At 47.7% G+C, this 16,301-nt stretch overlaps 2 protein-coding genes across 4 annotated transcripts in view; one reads left to right on the top strand and one right to left on the bottom strand.

Moving 5' to 3' along the window:
- COPG2 (COPI coat complex subunit gamma 2) overlaps positions 1-7,236 on the top strand; it is a 24,432-nt gene extending 17,196 nt beyond the window's left edge. The window contains exons 16-24 of the mRNA XM_056340388.1: positions 119-222; positions 1,291-1,416; positions 2,162-2,224; positions 2,348-2,487; positions 2,858-3,029; positions 4,265-4,362; positions 5,063-5,201; positions 5,608-5,706; positions 6,714-7,236. Coding sequence (XP_056196363.1) covers positions 119-222; positions 1,291-1,416; positions 2,162-2,224; positions 2,348-2,487; positions 2,858-3,029; positions 4,265-4,362; positions 5,063-5,201; positions 5,608-5,706; positions 6,714-6,844 — 1,072 coding nt within the window. The 3' untranslated portion in view covers positions 6,845-7,236. The remainder of the gene's footprint in view (positions 1-118; positions 223-1,290; positions 1,417-2,161; positions 2,225-2,347; positions 2,488-2,857; positions 3,030-4,264; positions 4,363-5,062; positions 5,202-5,607; positions 5,707-6,713) is intronic.
- Positions 1-16,301, bottom strand: part of MEST (mesoderm specific transcript) — a 17,307-nt gene extending 1,006 nt beyond the window's left edge. Inside the window, exons 1-12 of one of the 3 annotated variants that reach the window (XM_056340389.1) lie at positions 16,220-16,301; positions 15,303-15,457; positions 14,594-14,673; positions 14,055-14,132; positions 13,487-13,623; positions 13,083-13,141; positions 12,781-12,821; positions 12,343-12,413; positions 11,678-11,779; positions 9,864-9,940; positions 9,217-9,280; positions 7,137-8,752 (exon numbers count right to left, since the gene is read on the bottom strand). In XM_056340389.1, coding sequence (XP_056196364.1) covers positions 8,635-8,752; positions 9,217-9,280; positions 9,864-9,940; positions 11,678-11,779; positions 12,343-12,413; positions 12,781-12,821; positions 13,083-13,141; positions 13,487-13,623; positions 14,055-14,132; positions 14,594-14,673; positions 15,303-15,456 — 981 coding nt within the window. In that variant the 5' untranslated portion in view covers position 15,457; positions 16,220-16,301 and the 3' untranslated portion in view covers positions 7,137-8,634. Of the gene's footprint in view, positions 1-7,136; positions 8,753-9,216; positions 9,281-9,863; positions 9,941-11,677; positions 11,780-12,342; positions 12,414-12,780; positions 12,822-13,082; positions 13,142-13,486; positions 13,624-14,054; positions 14,133-14,593; positions 14,674-15,302; positions 15,458-16,219 lie in introns of those variants that run through there. The other 2 variants (XM_056340391.1, XM_056340390.1) reach the window with 2 other exon arrangements.

Here is a 16,301-nt window from a genome sequence, read left to right as displayed (position 1 = left end):
TTGAGGGAGCACAGACTGTCATTGCAGTATCAAGTCCAATCTTGTCAGTGTCATTTTTAGCTCTGTTCTCATGATGTCCTGAACTGGCTGACTGCTGTCCTCTTGTTCCTTGAAACAGGTGCATGATGGACAGCGATGATGAAGTTCGGGACAGAGCAACATTCTACTTGAATGTACTACAGCAGAGACAGATAGCACTGAATGCTGCCTATATTTTTAATGGTCAGTGATAGAAAGGAAAGAAGTCTGAGCTGTTACTTCACATTCTGTATTATGGGTGGGCTTTGTTGCTGTAAGAATAGTTTCCTGTAATGTAACTGGGGTCAAAATAGCTAGAAAGGTCAGAACTGTGTGTTTTTTCTGGTTCTAGCGCTTTCCTGCGAAGTACTTGTGCTAAATGAGAATGGCAGATTTAGCAAAATATGGAAAGGATTGTCTGAGAAATGGAGCAGGAGTATGGGTTGGGCTTTTTCTCATCATTGCCTGTTCCCTCACTTGAGACAAGTTTCTTAACCTTTGTTTTGTCTTCTCCATTACAAAATGAGGATGGAATCATAGGACTGTTCAGGTTGGAAAAAACCTTTAAGATCAGAGTCCAGCCATCCATCGAGATCTTCCCACACTGCCTTCTTACAATCTCCTGTAGAATAGCCAAGAAGGACAAAGCTTTCGTCAAAGAATTTGAAAAACAAATGCTCTTACAGCCTTAGAATTGTGACAGCTTCTATGAAACAGCTCTGTCAAAACTTGTTGCCCGAGTTGATTATTAAAATGTTTTATGGCCTGTAGTCAACTAGTTCAAGTTCATGAGGGCAGGGTATTTAGCATATTGCGCAATTACTTTCCTGGAGTGAACTATTTGGACTGCAGTACCCTCTGGAACAGCAACTTCAGAGCAGTTTATTTTTATTCTATCCAGTATCTTGAAGTTCATAGGGTGTGTGTGTTTACTGAGAAATGAAAGTAGCTTTTAATTAGCCAAAGTCCAAACTGCATCTATATCTAGCTGTAAACTCTAGTTTACTCACAAGAGTTTTTCTCTTCAGCCTGAACCAATGGACATGCTACAGAGAAGAGCTCTTTAACTAACCTTACTTGTTTGTGTCTTAAGAGGGAGGTAACTGAAACACAGATACAGTTTTTCAGACTCTGACATCTTACTGCTTTTGGTGCAGTGGGCAATCCAAAATTTACACTGCTCATTTTTGAACCCTGTATTATAGTGCCTGTAGGCCTCTGACAGTTCTGCTATTAAAACTGAATCTTTCTGCATGTGCTTCTGCTTTGCAGGGTTGACTGTCTCTGTTCCTGGGATGGAGAAAGCCCTGCACCAATATACGCTGGAGCCTTCTGACAAACCTTTTGATCTGAAAACAGTTCCACTGGCTACTGCACCAATCTTTGAACAGAAAGCAGGTAACACTTGGGCTCCATTTCAATAGGCTGTAGGCAAGAGTGTAAGCATTCAGGTTGCCATAATGATACTTGATGTCACTAAACTGGCTGCCATCCTGGTAGGGCCAGGGCAAGCACAGAGGTGGCTCAGCTGAATGCTATGCAGGTTACAGTGTATGTACGTACAGGCTTTGCAGAACCAAGCCTGCCTGATCTTCGCAGGTAAAGGAAGACAGTGCTTCTGCCAAAGTATTAGGGGTTGGCAAGAATGTTCTTTATTCTGCTCACTTCTTACCAGAGGGGAGTTTGTACATAATCTACATATGTACATTGTACATATATGTATAATTCATTAGTTCATGAAAGTTTGAAAAAAGTACATTCCAGAAGTGCTTAGTCACTTCACTGGCTTTCTTCCATGTTCTTGCACAATTCTTGCATTTTTACTTTGCACAATTTTTTAAGAAAAGGTTGGGGTTCATGCCTCATTCTCATCTTCCAGCGTTTTTTTCTGGCTATTTTGGAATGAAGTGTGGTTTCTTCGTCATTACTCAAATATCTCTCCTCTTCTCTTCTTACAATACAATATTGCGTCATGGAAAAGGTATTTCAGCATGTGTGTGTGAGGAACAAGACTGGCCATGGTTTGCAGCAGACTGTGTGAAATACTGCAGGTTCAGGAATTTTTAGTTGTGATATAATGGCATTTAAAACTCCTGCATGGTGTAGCTGATAGCACAATGTCTTTGCTTTTTTTTCTTCACAGAGATTGCCCTAGTGACCAGCAAGCCTGAAAAAGTTGCTCCTTCACGCCAGGATATATTTCAAGGTATGAGAGAAGATCAATGGGTCTCCAGCACTTGAAGTGTTTGGAGGATTGCCACAGGTCAGGTGGGAGCAATGAATGAGCCTGTCACTAAATATCTGTTGCCTTCTTTTCCTTTCTGCACAGAACAACTAGCAGCCATTCCGGAGTTTAAGAGCTTGGGTCCATTATTCAAGTCTTCAGAACCAGTGCAGCTCACTGAAGCAGAAACTGAGTATTTTGTTCGTTGCATTAAACACGTGTTCACAAATCACATTGTATTCCAGGTAAGAGAAGTTACGTGCTTTTGCCAGGGTGCAATAGGACTTGGCCCTTAATGATGCCTAGGTGTAGCATGAACGGTGTTGTCACTGTGCCCTGGAGAAGACAGCTTCTCTCTTAAGGGGGTTGCAAGGCAGAGTTAAGAGGGTGTGTGCTGCTTGCCTCTGATCAAAAAAAGGATGGAGTTAAGATCCCATCTGTTAAAGAATTCTAGGAAAATTGGAGAGAAAAGCTATTTAGTGAGAACAGTATGCTTGATCAAATATGCTTGACATCTGTTGTATGCTGTGCAGTATCGTAGCTGATTTGGGGAAAAACTGTTTTTTAGGAATGTTTCTTCTATGTTCAAGTTATTTTCAATTTATTCTTCTGCAGTTTGATTGCACAAACACGCTAAATGATCAGCTTTTAGAGAGAGTCACCGTGCAGATGGAGCCATCAGATGCTTATGACGTGATCTGTTGCATCCCAGCGCCCAGCCTGGCTTACAACCAGCCAGGCATGTGTTACACCCTTGTCCAGATTCCCCAGGATGACCCCACTGCAGGTACCCATTGGGGGAGGGAGTAGTTCTGCATGACAAATCCCTCAAATGACGTTTTTGGAGAACACATAATAAAATGTTTAGGGTGTGGGATTTGGTGAGTGCATACTGAGATTCCAGCACTTCTTTCTCATGTGTTACATGTGCTGGCTTTTATTTAGAACCTGTGTTTGTGCAAAATACTTTTTACAAAATTGTATACATACTTCTTAAACAGTGGTATTGGATGAATAGAAATGGGATGTTAAAGAGGATTGTAGAACATGAAGGTAATAGAGGAAACTGAATTTACTACCTTGAGTCAATGAAAGGAGCACATTGGAAAACATGGGTGTTTGTTGGTAGTATTCAAGAACAGAATCAGTGAAAGGAAAATGCAAATAGGGAAAAAAAAAAGGAAAATGCAAATAGGGAAAAAAAAAAGGAAAATGCAAATAGGGAAAAAAAAAAGGAAAATGCAAATAGGGAAAAAAAAAAGGAAAATGCAAATAGGGAAAAAAAAAAGGAAAATGCAAATAGGGAAAAAAAAAAGGAAAATGCAAATAGGGAAAAAAAAAAGGAAAATGCAAATAGGGAAAAAAAAAAGGAAAATGCAAATAGAAAGAAATACTGGTAGTTTGGGCTTCTACATATTTAACTAATGCAATTTTTCCTTTCTTTAGAGAATTAGAAACTACTATGAAATGTAGGAATGAGAGATTTTCTTGGGCATAAAACTTCCCTTTCTTACTTTTATTATTCACACTTAAAAGAAACTCCAGTGGATTTGCAGTTAGTTAATGTGACTCAGCTCATTAGCAGGGTGGATTTCTTGGTTATTGCTTTAACACCAAGGAAGATTAGAACTAGTCTGAGTTCCCAGAACTGTGGTTTTGGATCATACTCCACTTGTTGGAAACCCTTGCTGGGTTTTCCCTGGTAGCTAGTGCTGACTGGGTCTCACCACAGCACTCTGCGAGTCAGTGGGCCTCTGCTTGTTACTCTATGGCACTGGCATACTCATCTCCTGAGATCCTCCTTCAGCCTTCATCTTAAAAGTTGGGGGAGGATGGGGGGGGGGGGGGGGGGGGGGGCTAGGGAATTTAATATGAAATTGAAAAGTGCTCTGACCATAGCCATGCATTTATCTTTTGGGGCAAAGCTGGCATACATTGATTCCAGTCTCTCTTTGGGAAGCGAGGGCTCAAGCAGAAGAAACTGCATGACTAACCTATATAGGCTTTTTTTGTCCTCCCCAGTTGCTTGTACTTTCAGTTGCACTATGAAGTTCACTGTTCGAGACTGTGACCCAAGCACGGGTGTGCCAGAAGATGATGGCTATGACGATGAATATGTAGTAAGTTCAGGACTTGATTGTTTTCTCCTTGTTGCTAATTCTGAACACACGTGGCCATTGGGCTGACCATTTCCTTTCAGATCTGAAGCCAGTAGGAGAGAAGGGCAGGCCTGCCTGAAGCACCATTTCCAACATGCTGTAGCTTGTAACTTTAGATCCTTCCCCAAAACCTTGCTTCTGCCAAAAGTTAGTTCAGCTTTAGTGCCCTATGGAGATGGGATTTGTGGGGACGGACAGGAAGGAAGGAATAACTTTCACTGTCTAGTTTTGGAACTGTGGCCCAGGCATTTGCACCTGTTTATTGTGTTCGTGTTATCAGTCATGGAAATAAAAGTCAGATCTCAGGAAAGTGCCTGTCTTTTGGGCTTGGAGGGTTCTGGGTTCTGAGCAAGTATCTCTCCTCAGATGCCCAGTAAGGGCTAGAATGGGCTTTTTCACTTACAAAGCAATTGCCTCATTTTCTGCTAGCCTGTAGTTTCACAGATGTTTCTCTGTAAATGTTTTTAAGCTTTACAGATGACCACCATAAATACTATTTTCCTCTCTGTCTTTTAGATACTATTATTATGTACTTCTCCTGAAATTAAAGCATGACAGAGTTGTCTTGGCAAAATGCTGCTGTCTGTCTGTCTTTTCCCCTTCTAAGATTAGGATCATTTCTGTAACTGGCAGCTGAAAATCTCCTTTGCTCTTCTATCAGTTGGAAGATTTGGAGGTTACTGTGTCTGATCATATTCAGAAGGTTTTAAAGCCTAACTTCGCAGCTGCGTGGGAAGAAGTGGGAGATGACTTCGAGAAAGAAGAAACCTTTGCACTTAGTTCGATTAAAACCCTTGATGGTGAGATGATCTTTCCTCCTTTATTGGTGACCCACATAGTAATCCTGGTAAATCTGCCGTGCTGGGGATATTCAGTGTGGTAGGAGGAGAATTTGGTGCCTTCTGCCATGACATTATGTCCCAGCAATAAGGCTTTGTCTTGCAAAGTTGGGATTATAGTGAGTGGAAGCTTGGCAGTGTTGTCTTGCTTGAGGCTGGTTGAAGGGAGGGGTGCATTCCTAGGCTGTTAAGACAGCAAAAGGGACATGGTTGCAACCCCACCAGGACACCTACCTTGCCAAGATAATGAATAGAAATGGTTAAGTCACATGGGTGCTTAGAGAATATTCTTTAATTGCAAAGTAGTTCTCACAGAAAGCTTGGCACCAATCTTGAGGTAATGTTCTTCTTCAATCTCTGAACGCAGAAGCTGTCAATAACATCATCAAATTCTTGGGCATGCAGCCCTGTGAGAGATCAGATAAAGTGCCAGAGAACAAAAATTCTCACACGCTCTGCTTAGCTGGTAAGTATTTGTACTGTTGAACTCTGTTTCCATGTCCCCACAGATTTTTACAAAATGAAGGGAAATAGGTTAGAAGATACTGCTTTTATTTCAAGAGGTTTTTTTTTTTTCTCTGTAGAAAGCCAAAGTCAACCGGTGAGTTGAATGTAGCTAGTGCTAACTTGGAGCCCACTGTAACTGGTGTACTTGGGCTAGGCTCAGTCTCTTGGAGTGGAGCTACTCTATCCCAGCTGAAACCAGGACAGAACAGTAGTGAATCCTTTGAATGAAGAACTTCCAGAGCAGACACCTAACAAAACTCCTTGCTTGAGGTTGTCTCAGAATGGGGTTCCTAGGACCATTTTGTTTCCAAGTTTCTGTCCCAAAGACACACCCTGAATCGGCCTGCAGCCCCCACGGCTGCTGCTTTTGTGATTGTGGTCCAGGCTTACAGTTTTGTGCAGTCTCTGGAAGTGCTCTACAAAACTTTGTTGCAGTTATTAAAACAAAACTGCAATGTACATGACAGAAGATCAATCTTGATTTATTTCAGAGGCAAAATTGGTAACTCCAGGTCTGTGTGTGTAGTGATGTTGAAGTGAGAGTGGAGGTGGCTCATCCTGCAGTCCGAGTTGCCTCCAGGAGCACCACTTCCAAATCATCTTGTAGTAGCATAGGACAACTATTCCTCCTTTAACAGCAAGGGCACTGAGCCAATGGACTGTGCCTTCATAGCACAATAATAGTATGTGTTGCCTTCTCAAACCAGAAGTGAGCTTTTCAGCTGCCCGCCTCCTGGTTTCTACCTGTTTAAATTGGCCTAGCCCTCCGGCAGCACGTGCTGACTCCTCAAGAGCTGTGGGGATTTTGGGGTTTTGGGTTTTTTGTGACTTCCCCCCACTCCCATCTCTCAGCAACTGGCCATAAGACTCAATCTGTCTTGCTTTCACCAGGTTGTTGCCTCCAGGGTTAGGACTAGATCACTGAGCCTTCTTAAAGTAATCTCTCAAATGTTGCTTTGTCTCCAGGTGTATACAGAGGTGGTTGTGATGTGCTGGTAAGGTCCAGGCTTGCGCTCGGAGATGGTGTGACCATGCAGGTGACTGTTAGGAGCAAGGAAGAAACGCCTGTAGATGTCATCCTGGCTTCTGTAGGCTGAGTGTTACAGCACATCAGCTGTGGTGTGGAAACCTTTGCAAGCACCAGTTGGGTATTCATGGGATATCAAGCAGCCTGTCTGTCCTTCTGCATGTAGTTTTTATTCCTTAATTTGGTAAATATTTTGTATGATGTTACAGTAGTGACAATAGTGGCTGGCTGGTACTGAGCCTTTCCCCTGTCCTCTCCCTTGTTGTCACTTACACGTTCCCATCTAACTTATTGCATCTCAGCCCACTTGCAGTAAATCAGGAAAGATAAAAGGTGCAGGTGGTAAGAAAATGGAATCAGACTTTTGTCAAAACTGATTTTTATTAACAGAAAATAAACACTGGTTCAAGTGGTGGAATTCATACGAATTACTATTAATAAAATAGAAATTTCTTGTTCTAATCCTGTCTGCTTCAGTACAGAAAAAGTAGCCAATAAGGGCTGTTTATTCAGCAGAAGCCCCTTATTCCTAAAGGGATGCTGTTAAGGAGTTAAAAACCACACAAAACCTGCAGAGTCTGCCAGCCTGCAAATTTACAGTTATCTTCATGATTGTCTCCTCTGTTCCACACAGAAAAATCAATGTACAGAGAGAGAGATTAAACTTCACGGGTCAAGGCATATTCAGTTCTCTGAGCCTTATATCAGATAATACCAAACAACAGCACAGCCTTTTCCTGGGCTCAAAGATGTGAAACACCCTGTATCAAAAGTTGGGAAGAGAGGAGGAAAGAGGGACCTTGTGGTGACTTCTTGTGAATTAAGTTCTGCATCTCTCTCCTGATGAACTGCTGTTTCTTTAGTTACCAAGTCAGGGTGAGGAAGGAAGGAATACTTGAATTCTAATTTAAACACCTGTCCCAGATCCCTGTGGCTCAAATAGCTATTGCTCAGAAGAACGTCTTGGCTTCTGCTAGTACCAGTATTGCATATTCATCTTGCTCTAGTGAAACAGGTATGAGCCTGCCCTGGTAGAACTGCATGCTACAGCCACGCTTCTGCGAAGCTCCTGAGATAGTCCCAGGGGTGTAGTGTCAATGGGTGGCTCTGCTTGTTGAACTGAAAATCAGAGAAACAAGGAATGTGGTAAAAACTTGAGGTTCAGAGCTTCGCTTTGGGTAACTGGCCATTAAAGAGAGGTTACTGAAAACATAATTACAGTGCTTAAATGCCCCTTTATGTGTGCAGAGAGCATCATTGCCTATACTTTGGGGGATTACAGATCCAGCTTGCCTGCTATACTTAGTGTAAGCAAACTCAGTTTCAGATTCTTCAGTGCTGACAAGCTGGCCAAGTATTGTTAACACTTAGCAGAGGGATATAATTTAAACTGCATGCACACACCTCAAAACCAGACTGGCATCCATCTTGGGAATATATGCATCAACGCTTGGCTGCTAGTGGTCCTGTCTACCTGTGCCATGCAGCATAGCTTAGCAGTGAAGGCAAGTAAGGACTGAGACTGACATGTGTGCTCCACCTCCTGTCAGGTGCCCCAGTTCTCCCTTGAGCCCTCGTGGCTCCTAATAGAGGGATAAGCCAGTCAAGAATCAAGGTGAGCGCAGAGCAGGAGGAGCTGTCCACATCCTCTAACTCTACTCAGGCTGGCAGTTTTGTCCAAACCTCCCTGCAAGCTAATCTCTTCTGGTGCTCAAAGGATTTAACTGCATAAATGCAGCAGTTTGGCAGCCAAAGATGAGGGTGTTAGTGCAGATTGTTGGATCTGGAGATAAAAATCGAGGTTTCTTCCTGTCCCCAAAGCCTGACTTTTAAACAGAGCGAGAACTGAGCTGCAGCAGCTCAGAAGGAGTTGATGAAGTTCAGATATGCATTCAGGAAACCTGTTGGATCCTCCAGCTGTGGATAGTGGCTAATGTGGTCGTCCAGCACAGACACCGTGGACATGGGAAGCACCTTCCTGTTGGAAGAATGCAGCAAGGCTTAAGCGCAGGCAGCAGGCTCAGCCCACAGCCAGCCAGATGCTACTGGTGAGGAGGACAGTACCCTCTCGCAATTGGGATTCTGCCTGTAACACTGTTTTGGGACAGAAAACGTCCTCAGCAGCTACAGTTGACCACTCTTCAAAGTGCTGGATTTACTTCAGGTTTGTTTGGAGAAGACTATGTCAATAAATCCTACTTCTGTCTGATGTGGTTTTAAAATGCACTGTTGATTTGGCTAGGAATTGTGACTTGCCTAAAATGGGGAAGCAATTTCCAAACTGCAGAAGGCTCTGACTGAACCCCCTTGTTGTTGGGGTTACAGGTGGAATTTAAAACTAGCCTCCATGAAAAGGGAATTGAAGGAAAAGCCTGAGACAAAATCTCCCTTGAAATGAAACCCCAGGTGTATATTCCCCCTTTGTGGTGGGTGTTGTCTTACTTGTAAAGCTGAAGAAACTCTGGGTGTGGGTTCACAGGGTCCAGGGGCCCATAGATTAGATGCACTGCAAGACAGAAGCACAGACAGAGCTTTTATACCCAAGGACATCCCTAAATTAAGGCAAGGAGACCTGTTGCAGGCATCCCCTGCCCTTGCATGGAGCTTGTGAAGCTTTCAGAGGAGCACTAAGCACACCAGCTGCTACAAGGCCTCGTTTCTCTGCCCTGGGGTCAAGTTAAGCCTCCAAACCTTCTCCAGCAAACACCAAGCCTTTTCTTGAGTGGTTGTAACTTCTCTTGAGCTTGAAATGCACCTTGGCTTCCCTGGGACGGTCACTGGAGGAACCGGAGGCTGTGAACCAGCCTCTAAAGGAAAGTTGTATCTGCTCAGTGGAATAAACTTTCTCTTGCCTTAGCAAGCTCATAGCTCTCTGCTGTAACAGCCTTAAACTGGAGCAGGGAGGCTTGTTTGTGATGCTACCCCCTGCACAAACTGAATTTGAGCCACATCATCCTCATCAGAATAAGGAGAGGCTCCAGCAGTTAGTGGAAGGAGCCAGCACCATGCTCTGGTGCTTGCAGGCTGGGGCTGGGGAGTGTGATCCCCAACATCCCAATGAGTAAATAAAGAAAACTGATCCTACTCACGTGGGACAGAGGTGGACATCAAAGCCCCAACCCAGCGGTCTCTGTGCTTCTTTCTCTGGTTTATGTACTGCAAAATACTGAAGAGAAACCTGTTGTTACGCAGTGGACGGTGCCTTGAGGTGCTGCACAGGCTGGAAATTGCTCTCGGGGCACTGTACGCTTGTGTAAGGAGACCGAGGTGGACTCTGCATCTCCCACGGACCTCCTCCTTGGGGCAGCAGCAACACATCAGTCTGTTGACTATCCCTGAGCTTAGAGACTTGCCTAAAGTGGGTTTTAATATTTAGACAGCAAATAGAAGTGCAAATGAGGTTGGGACACTGACTCCAGGTCTTGCCTCTGCCCTAAGTGCAGAGTGCAGTTTTAGAGTCCTGCTGGAGGATAACCCGAGTTCATTTAGGAAGGGATAAACAGCCTGCAGTCTGAGGAGATGGGAGTATCAGGTCTGAATCCTTCCCAGCTGAGATGGAAGCAAATGTGGGTCCTCTGCTCCCACTCAAATGCCGCTGGGTTGTAAAACTGGGTGAACGATTGTAACCTCTGTGCCAGACTGCACACTGAGTCACAGCGGGCTGCAGGCAGCCAGCAAACAAGTGCTGAAAGGCTGGCTACCTCCAAACCCCCTTAAGAAACTTCATGCTGCTTTGCTGGGGCAGCAGGGGAAAAAATGGATTTGCAATTGGATCTTGCAAAATGCTGGGGCAAAAATCAGTCTGCTGAAAGCCAATGCAGAGGCAGTGCAGTCTGAGCACTCCTGTGCATGGGTCACAGGCATCGCAGCAGCTCTGAAACCATTTCAGTACCCCACAGAAGAGTCAGTGCTGGACTACTGAGCATGGAGGAATGCAGGAGAAAAATTGCACTGTTTAGGTCTTGCAGTGAAAATCTGAACTGCTAACAGCTCCTCAGCCTGTCTTGTCACCCCAACCGGCAACTCAGGGTGACTCTGCTTCAGCACAGCTCTCAGGAGCTGAGGGTCACAATTTAAACATCTGGTTCAAGTCTGGTTATAAAAAGCCTTTCAAGGACGGGAAGCTACACTAAATAAACATACCAGTACTCTGACACATGACATTTAAGGGGCTGGAGATATTCTGGTACTGAGCTTCCCATCATGGCTGCACTGCTGACAAATGTGACAGTGCAAAAATTTGCCACAGCGGGGGGTGCCAAGTGAGCAATGCATCAGCCAGTGTATCCATTGTTGGGCTTGGGCAAGTATCCCTCGTTATAAGAAGCAATTAGCGAGCATCCTTTGGAGAGGCTGAGCTATTTGGTCCTTACTGTGATTTGGCTGGAAATTGTCCCCAGTGGGAGGAGAGAGGAGTTTGTATGCTGGGGGAGAAAGACACATGCAGGCCCTACTGAATGGGGACACTGAATTCACAACCACCAGCCTAGGGTCCTTCCAAAAGTCCCAAACTGAGAAAACCAGATCTAGCTCCAATTGTTAACAAAATCCCGTAAATTCAAGCCCCTAACTTCCAAAGAAGAAAAAACACCCCTGTTGTACATCTCGAGTGTTGTCCTTTTCCCACCATGGGCAGGCTGAGATCCTCCTGACTCCAGACTTCATTTACCTGCCTTGCATCATCCCAGCAAGAATCCCTGCTCCTACATCACATCCCAGCTCTGTTCTGAGGTGCAGTGATGATCCCAGACGCCCAACAGAAGCAGCTGAAGGCTCTGGGGAGCCAGTGTCCAGGGGCCCAGCCAAGCTCTGCTAACCTCTGAGCCACTGCACGGCTCTGTCTGCAACCGAGGAACGCCGCGGCTGGAAAACTAAGCTCACACAGCAATTAACAGTGATGTACCTGTCAACAACAAGATTGCCATCGTTGGTCCGCACCACTGTCCACATGTCCCAGTACTCTGCTTGTGAAGGCTGCGTGTAGGGCCCAAATACCGCCCCAAGTCTGGAAAAAAAAAAAGAATTCAGAGCAGCACAGCAGCTGCCATCTTAGTGTACAACTTAAAAATTAGCTGAGGGCAAAAAACAGTGAAGCAATTCCAGCTTCCATTGCAAAAGACATGGGTGCAAGCGCAGCACTACAAGTTGTCCCCCAAACATGCCCAGCATGGGACTTACCAGCCAGCCTACAGGGGTTTTTGGGGAAAAAAAGAGGATTTGCAACATTCTATACAAATATATATACATACCTAACCGTATGTAGAGCGTGGTTAGGGTTTTCATTGCCTCTAACATGTTCAAGTCCAATACTCATGGGAGAGAAGGATTTCAGCATACAGTAAAAAGCCATGTGGTTTATTATTAGGCTGAAGTGCTTTGCCAGCCCACAGAGGGAATGGCCCAGAACATCAAGGTCATTCAAATCCAGGGGCAGATCTCTCCTAGGACAGTGCCGGGGGATCTGCTCACCTGCCAAACACCCGCTACGCTAATCCCTACATTGGCCCCCTGTGCTTGGCTCACATACCCCATATGGGCTGTGCCCAGCAGCGTAGAGACACAACTCACCCTCTGGAGAAGAGGAAGAAGTTCATCAGCCGCGTGATGACAGGGGACAGCAAACCCCCATCCTTGAGGATCTTGGGAAGAAGGGAAAAAGGGGACAGCACTACTCAGTATCATAGAGATGGATAAATCCTGCCTCCTCAGAGGGCTCTTCCCCTGGCTCCCCATATTACAGCAGTTTCCCAGCTCAGCCCTGACCCTCAAGATGCACATGAGCTGCCGGTGGTGAGACATCAGCGCTTCAAGGGGGGGATTATAGGACATTCAGATGCCACAAGCCACATCCTGGCAGCCCATTTCTCCCCACTGCCTCTAACAATGTCTGCAAGCAACTCAGCTGCCACTACCGAAGCAGGAAAAGCAGCAGGCTTCTGAGCCAGATAAAACCCCAAACTCACAGAGTCAGACTTCTGCTTGAGGGGAAAGGGGGCAGCAGCTCACCTTCTGGATGAACCGGGGGTAGTGTGTTTCAGGAAAAATCCCTGGAAGGATGAAAAAGAACAGAGTTGTAATGCTATAAGTGTTTTGCTCTTCATCTCCCAGTCTCTCTTCATGATGCTATGAAAGGTGGCACAGGCAGCCCTGAGGAGTGACACTCCCAGTTAATTACAGCACCTTAATTGCAATTCACTTGGGGTTTGGATGGTACTTTCCCTCAGGTGATGGAGATGGGAAGGCCATCCCGTCCCATGATTCCCCATCCCTCCCAGCCCACCCATCCCACCATGCTAGGCAAAACTTACCTCCATTGGATAAACAGAGGCTGTTGATCAAGATGCTTCCAGTTTTATTGTGCTCATACCTGGGGACAGAAGAGAAGGTGAAACACAAGTAGACCTCTCCAGGCTCCAAAAAGTGACCGACCAGCAGGTCAAATTAACAGTGTCACACCATCTCTGCTCCCCTGCTGTCCCAGCCTTGATAAGAAGGTGCTCAGAAGGGACGTTAAACATCCTAGAAGCTGGAATTTGACAGATCGAAGCCTCAGATCTGCCCACTGTAGATGTGCCCTGAGACCACTTGGCCTTCATTACAGCCGTAGGTATAGGGAAAAGGGGGTTCTGCACTACGTCCTTCCACTTATCTGCTGGAAATCGTCTTGACAGGGACAACAAAGAGCAGCCAGAGCATCGGTGGTTGCAGTGACCTGTGCAGCAGCTCCTGTGCGACTGTATCCCCGTAATCATGGGAGAGGAGATTAATTCTCTGGTGGCGGAGGCCAAGGTGATGCACCAGCCCCTCCACGATACTGGCTTGCTCGAAGATGGAGTAGCGGTGGGGCCTCTGCGAAGCAAAGCGATAGAGGAACTGCAGTGAGAGCCTGACCCACCATGAGCCCACAAACTCCAGAATAAACACCCAAATGGAGGAATACAGGGTGGAGACCAGCATTTTGTGTCCCCAGACAGAGCAGCTGGAATGTCCTGGGCCAGCAGCTATGCCCACAAGCCCATGGAAGCACTGCCCATTGCCCCAGAGGGGTCAAGGTGCACTTTGGAGTCACATCAAACCCAAGTCAAGGCAAGATGGTGACAGAGCTGACCTCCACCACAAACCTTGCCCATCCCTTCCACTATTACAATGCTTATTCCTTTTTCAGATGTATATAGGAATTGAAACTGGACTGCAAATGCTAATTTTCCAGGAGTGTTGGCGTGGCAGAATGACCTCTGGGCCAAAAGCAACTGCATAAATCCTCCTCCCAGGCTACTTACAGGCTTGTCACTGAAACCAAATCCTACAAAATCCAAAGCAATCACCCGGTGAAACCGCTGGGTCAGCCCTTCCCAGACCTGGAAAGAGGAGAAATGCATTAACAAAACAGGTGACAGGAGCACAAAGAGGAAAAGTCTGTGGCGATGCACAGCTGTGGATGGCCACACTTCCCTCCGCCCCCCAAGACAGCACCTTCCAGCTCCAAGAAAACTGCAGATTGAAATGTCCCAGTAACAGCAAGACAATCGCCCCCCCACCTCCACCCCGAAAAAGCCAAGAAATAGCTGTGGATCCTTTCCTCCCACTTCGGGCTGGAGTGTGGGAAAGGGTGACACGAAGAATGCTTGGCTCCCATGCAGGGTGTTGGGAGAGGAACAGGGCTGATACCCCAGAGCACAGTGCTACCTCCAGCAGGAACTCCTCTGGAGCGTGGCCCACCCCAGGCCAAACCACTGCCCACATCTGCTCGTTCCTGGGAGGGAGAAACCACGGAGTTTGCTGTCGGCATCCAAGCCCACCGCGCACTGGCTCCCCTCACCTTGTACCAGTCATAGCTGGAGGTTGGGAAGCCGTGCAGGAGGAGGACGATGTCAGAGCTGCCAATGGCGCCAGTTGAGTCTGGGGAGGGAATGGGGCACCTCAGGGTCAGCTTCTTCCCCTACAGTCTCCTCTCCTATGAGGCAGGCGTTGCCGTTCACCCCACTGGGAGCCCAACCAGTGTTACCCCTCCCCCTGCTCCCCCAAAACCAAGCGTGGGTTTGACTCGCACTGCAGCCTCCCAGTGCCAGCACAGCCTCAGACACCCAACCAGACAAGCCACCGCGGCCACTGGCACCAGTGACCTGATGTAAACCAGGGCTTTACTTAGCACAAGTTAATTGCAGCTGCCTCTCAGTTGCTACGATGGGTAACAACTGCTCCAGCAAAAAGGTTTTTCAGTACCTTTTCCTTGCTGCAACCCATCAGAAGCTCTTGAGATCATTCCCTGCCAACACCAAGGTCTTGCCACTGTTGCATGAGAACCAGCCATCATGGCTTCACCCAATTAAAATGTTTTGCTAACAGCCACACTGTGCCTGGATCCATGCAGTGGCTCCCCTTAAAGCCGTTATATTTTGGGAGGGATTTGCCATCACCTCGCCTGGCCTCAGGGACATCCCCAGGGCCACCAAGGGAAGCAGAGCCACCAGCCCTGCTCCCCACTGGGTCAGACGAGGTGTCCCCAGTACTCGGCACAGCCCCATCACCTCTGTAGAAGATGTTCTGGTCCTTGTAGGTGAAGTAGCCTCCAGACGACCTCCAGGAGAGGAGAGCCGGGGAGAGCTTGGGAGGCGGGATGTGCAGATAGACGGCAAGGAGGGGCACGCTCAGCAGCCCCACCTGCACCCACCACTCCTTCATCCTGCAGAAGAGAGTGAGGCACCTGTCTGCTGGGATTTGTCCCATAACTCCCACATCCCCCTGACCCCTGCCACATCCTCATGGCCCCCATGTTCCCATTACCCACCTCCAAGACCCCAAAATTCCCATAACCTGCATATCCCAGGGGTGGCAGGACTACGACAAGTGGTCTCTGCAGCAAAGGTTAGGGGTCTGAAGGGGGGACATGGGCCCCATTTGGGGTCTGGGGGATGCATGTGGCCCCCATAAAAGGGGTATGAGGAGGAGACTGGCCCCATAGGGGGTCTGAGGGAGGACATGGACCCCACTGGGGGTCTGGGGAGGGCGGTGGGTCCCATAGAGGATCTGAGGGGGGGATGTGGGCCCCACAGAGTGTCTGAGGGGGCACATGGGCCCCACTGGGGGTCTGAGGGGGACATGGCCCCCATGGGAGGCTGAGGGGTATGCGGCCCCAATCTGGGGCTGGAGGTCAAAGGGAAGTCGAAGGTCGGGCAGGGACACCAAAGCCCCGCCTCCGGCCCGCACCCCAATAAACCCCGCCCCCATCGCGCCAATGCCGCGCCCCCTCCCAAGCCACGCCTCCCTCGAGCCCAGCCTCCCCCCAGCAGGCCCCGCCCCTCGGGGCAGCACTTGCTCCCCGCAGGCCACGACCCCCCGCCGCGCGTCCCCTCCCCTGAGGCGGGCAGGCCCCGCCCCCAGAGGCGGTGGGCGGAGCCTCCACACCTGGCGGGGCCGCGGGGCGGCGGGACCGCGCGCGCCTCACCTGGCTCAGGTGCCTCGGCCGCGCGCCGGCATGGCGCTCCGAAGGCGGGGCCAGCGCCCCGCCCCGCGCATGCGCCGCCCGC

The sequence above is a fragment of the Falco biarmicus genome, chromosome 5 (assembly GCF_023638135.1).
Source record: "Falco biarmicus isolate bFalBia1 chromosome 5, bFalBia1.pri, whole genome shotgun sequence".
Taxonomy (NCBI): domain Eukaryota; kingdom Metazoa; phylum Chordata; class Aves; order Falconiformes; family Falconidae; genus Falco; species Falco biarmicus.
The sequence above is the reverse complement of the archived record's forward strand: the minus strand, read 5'-3'. Positions and strand labels throughout refer to the sequence as shown.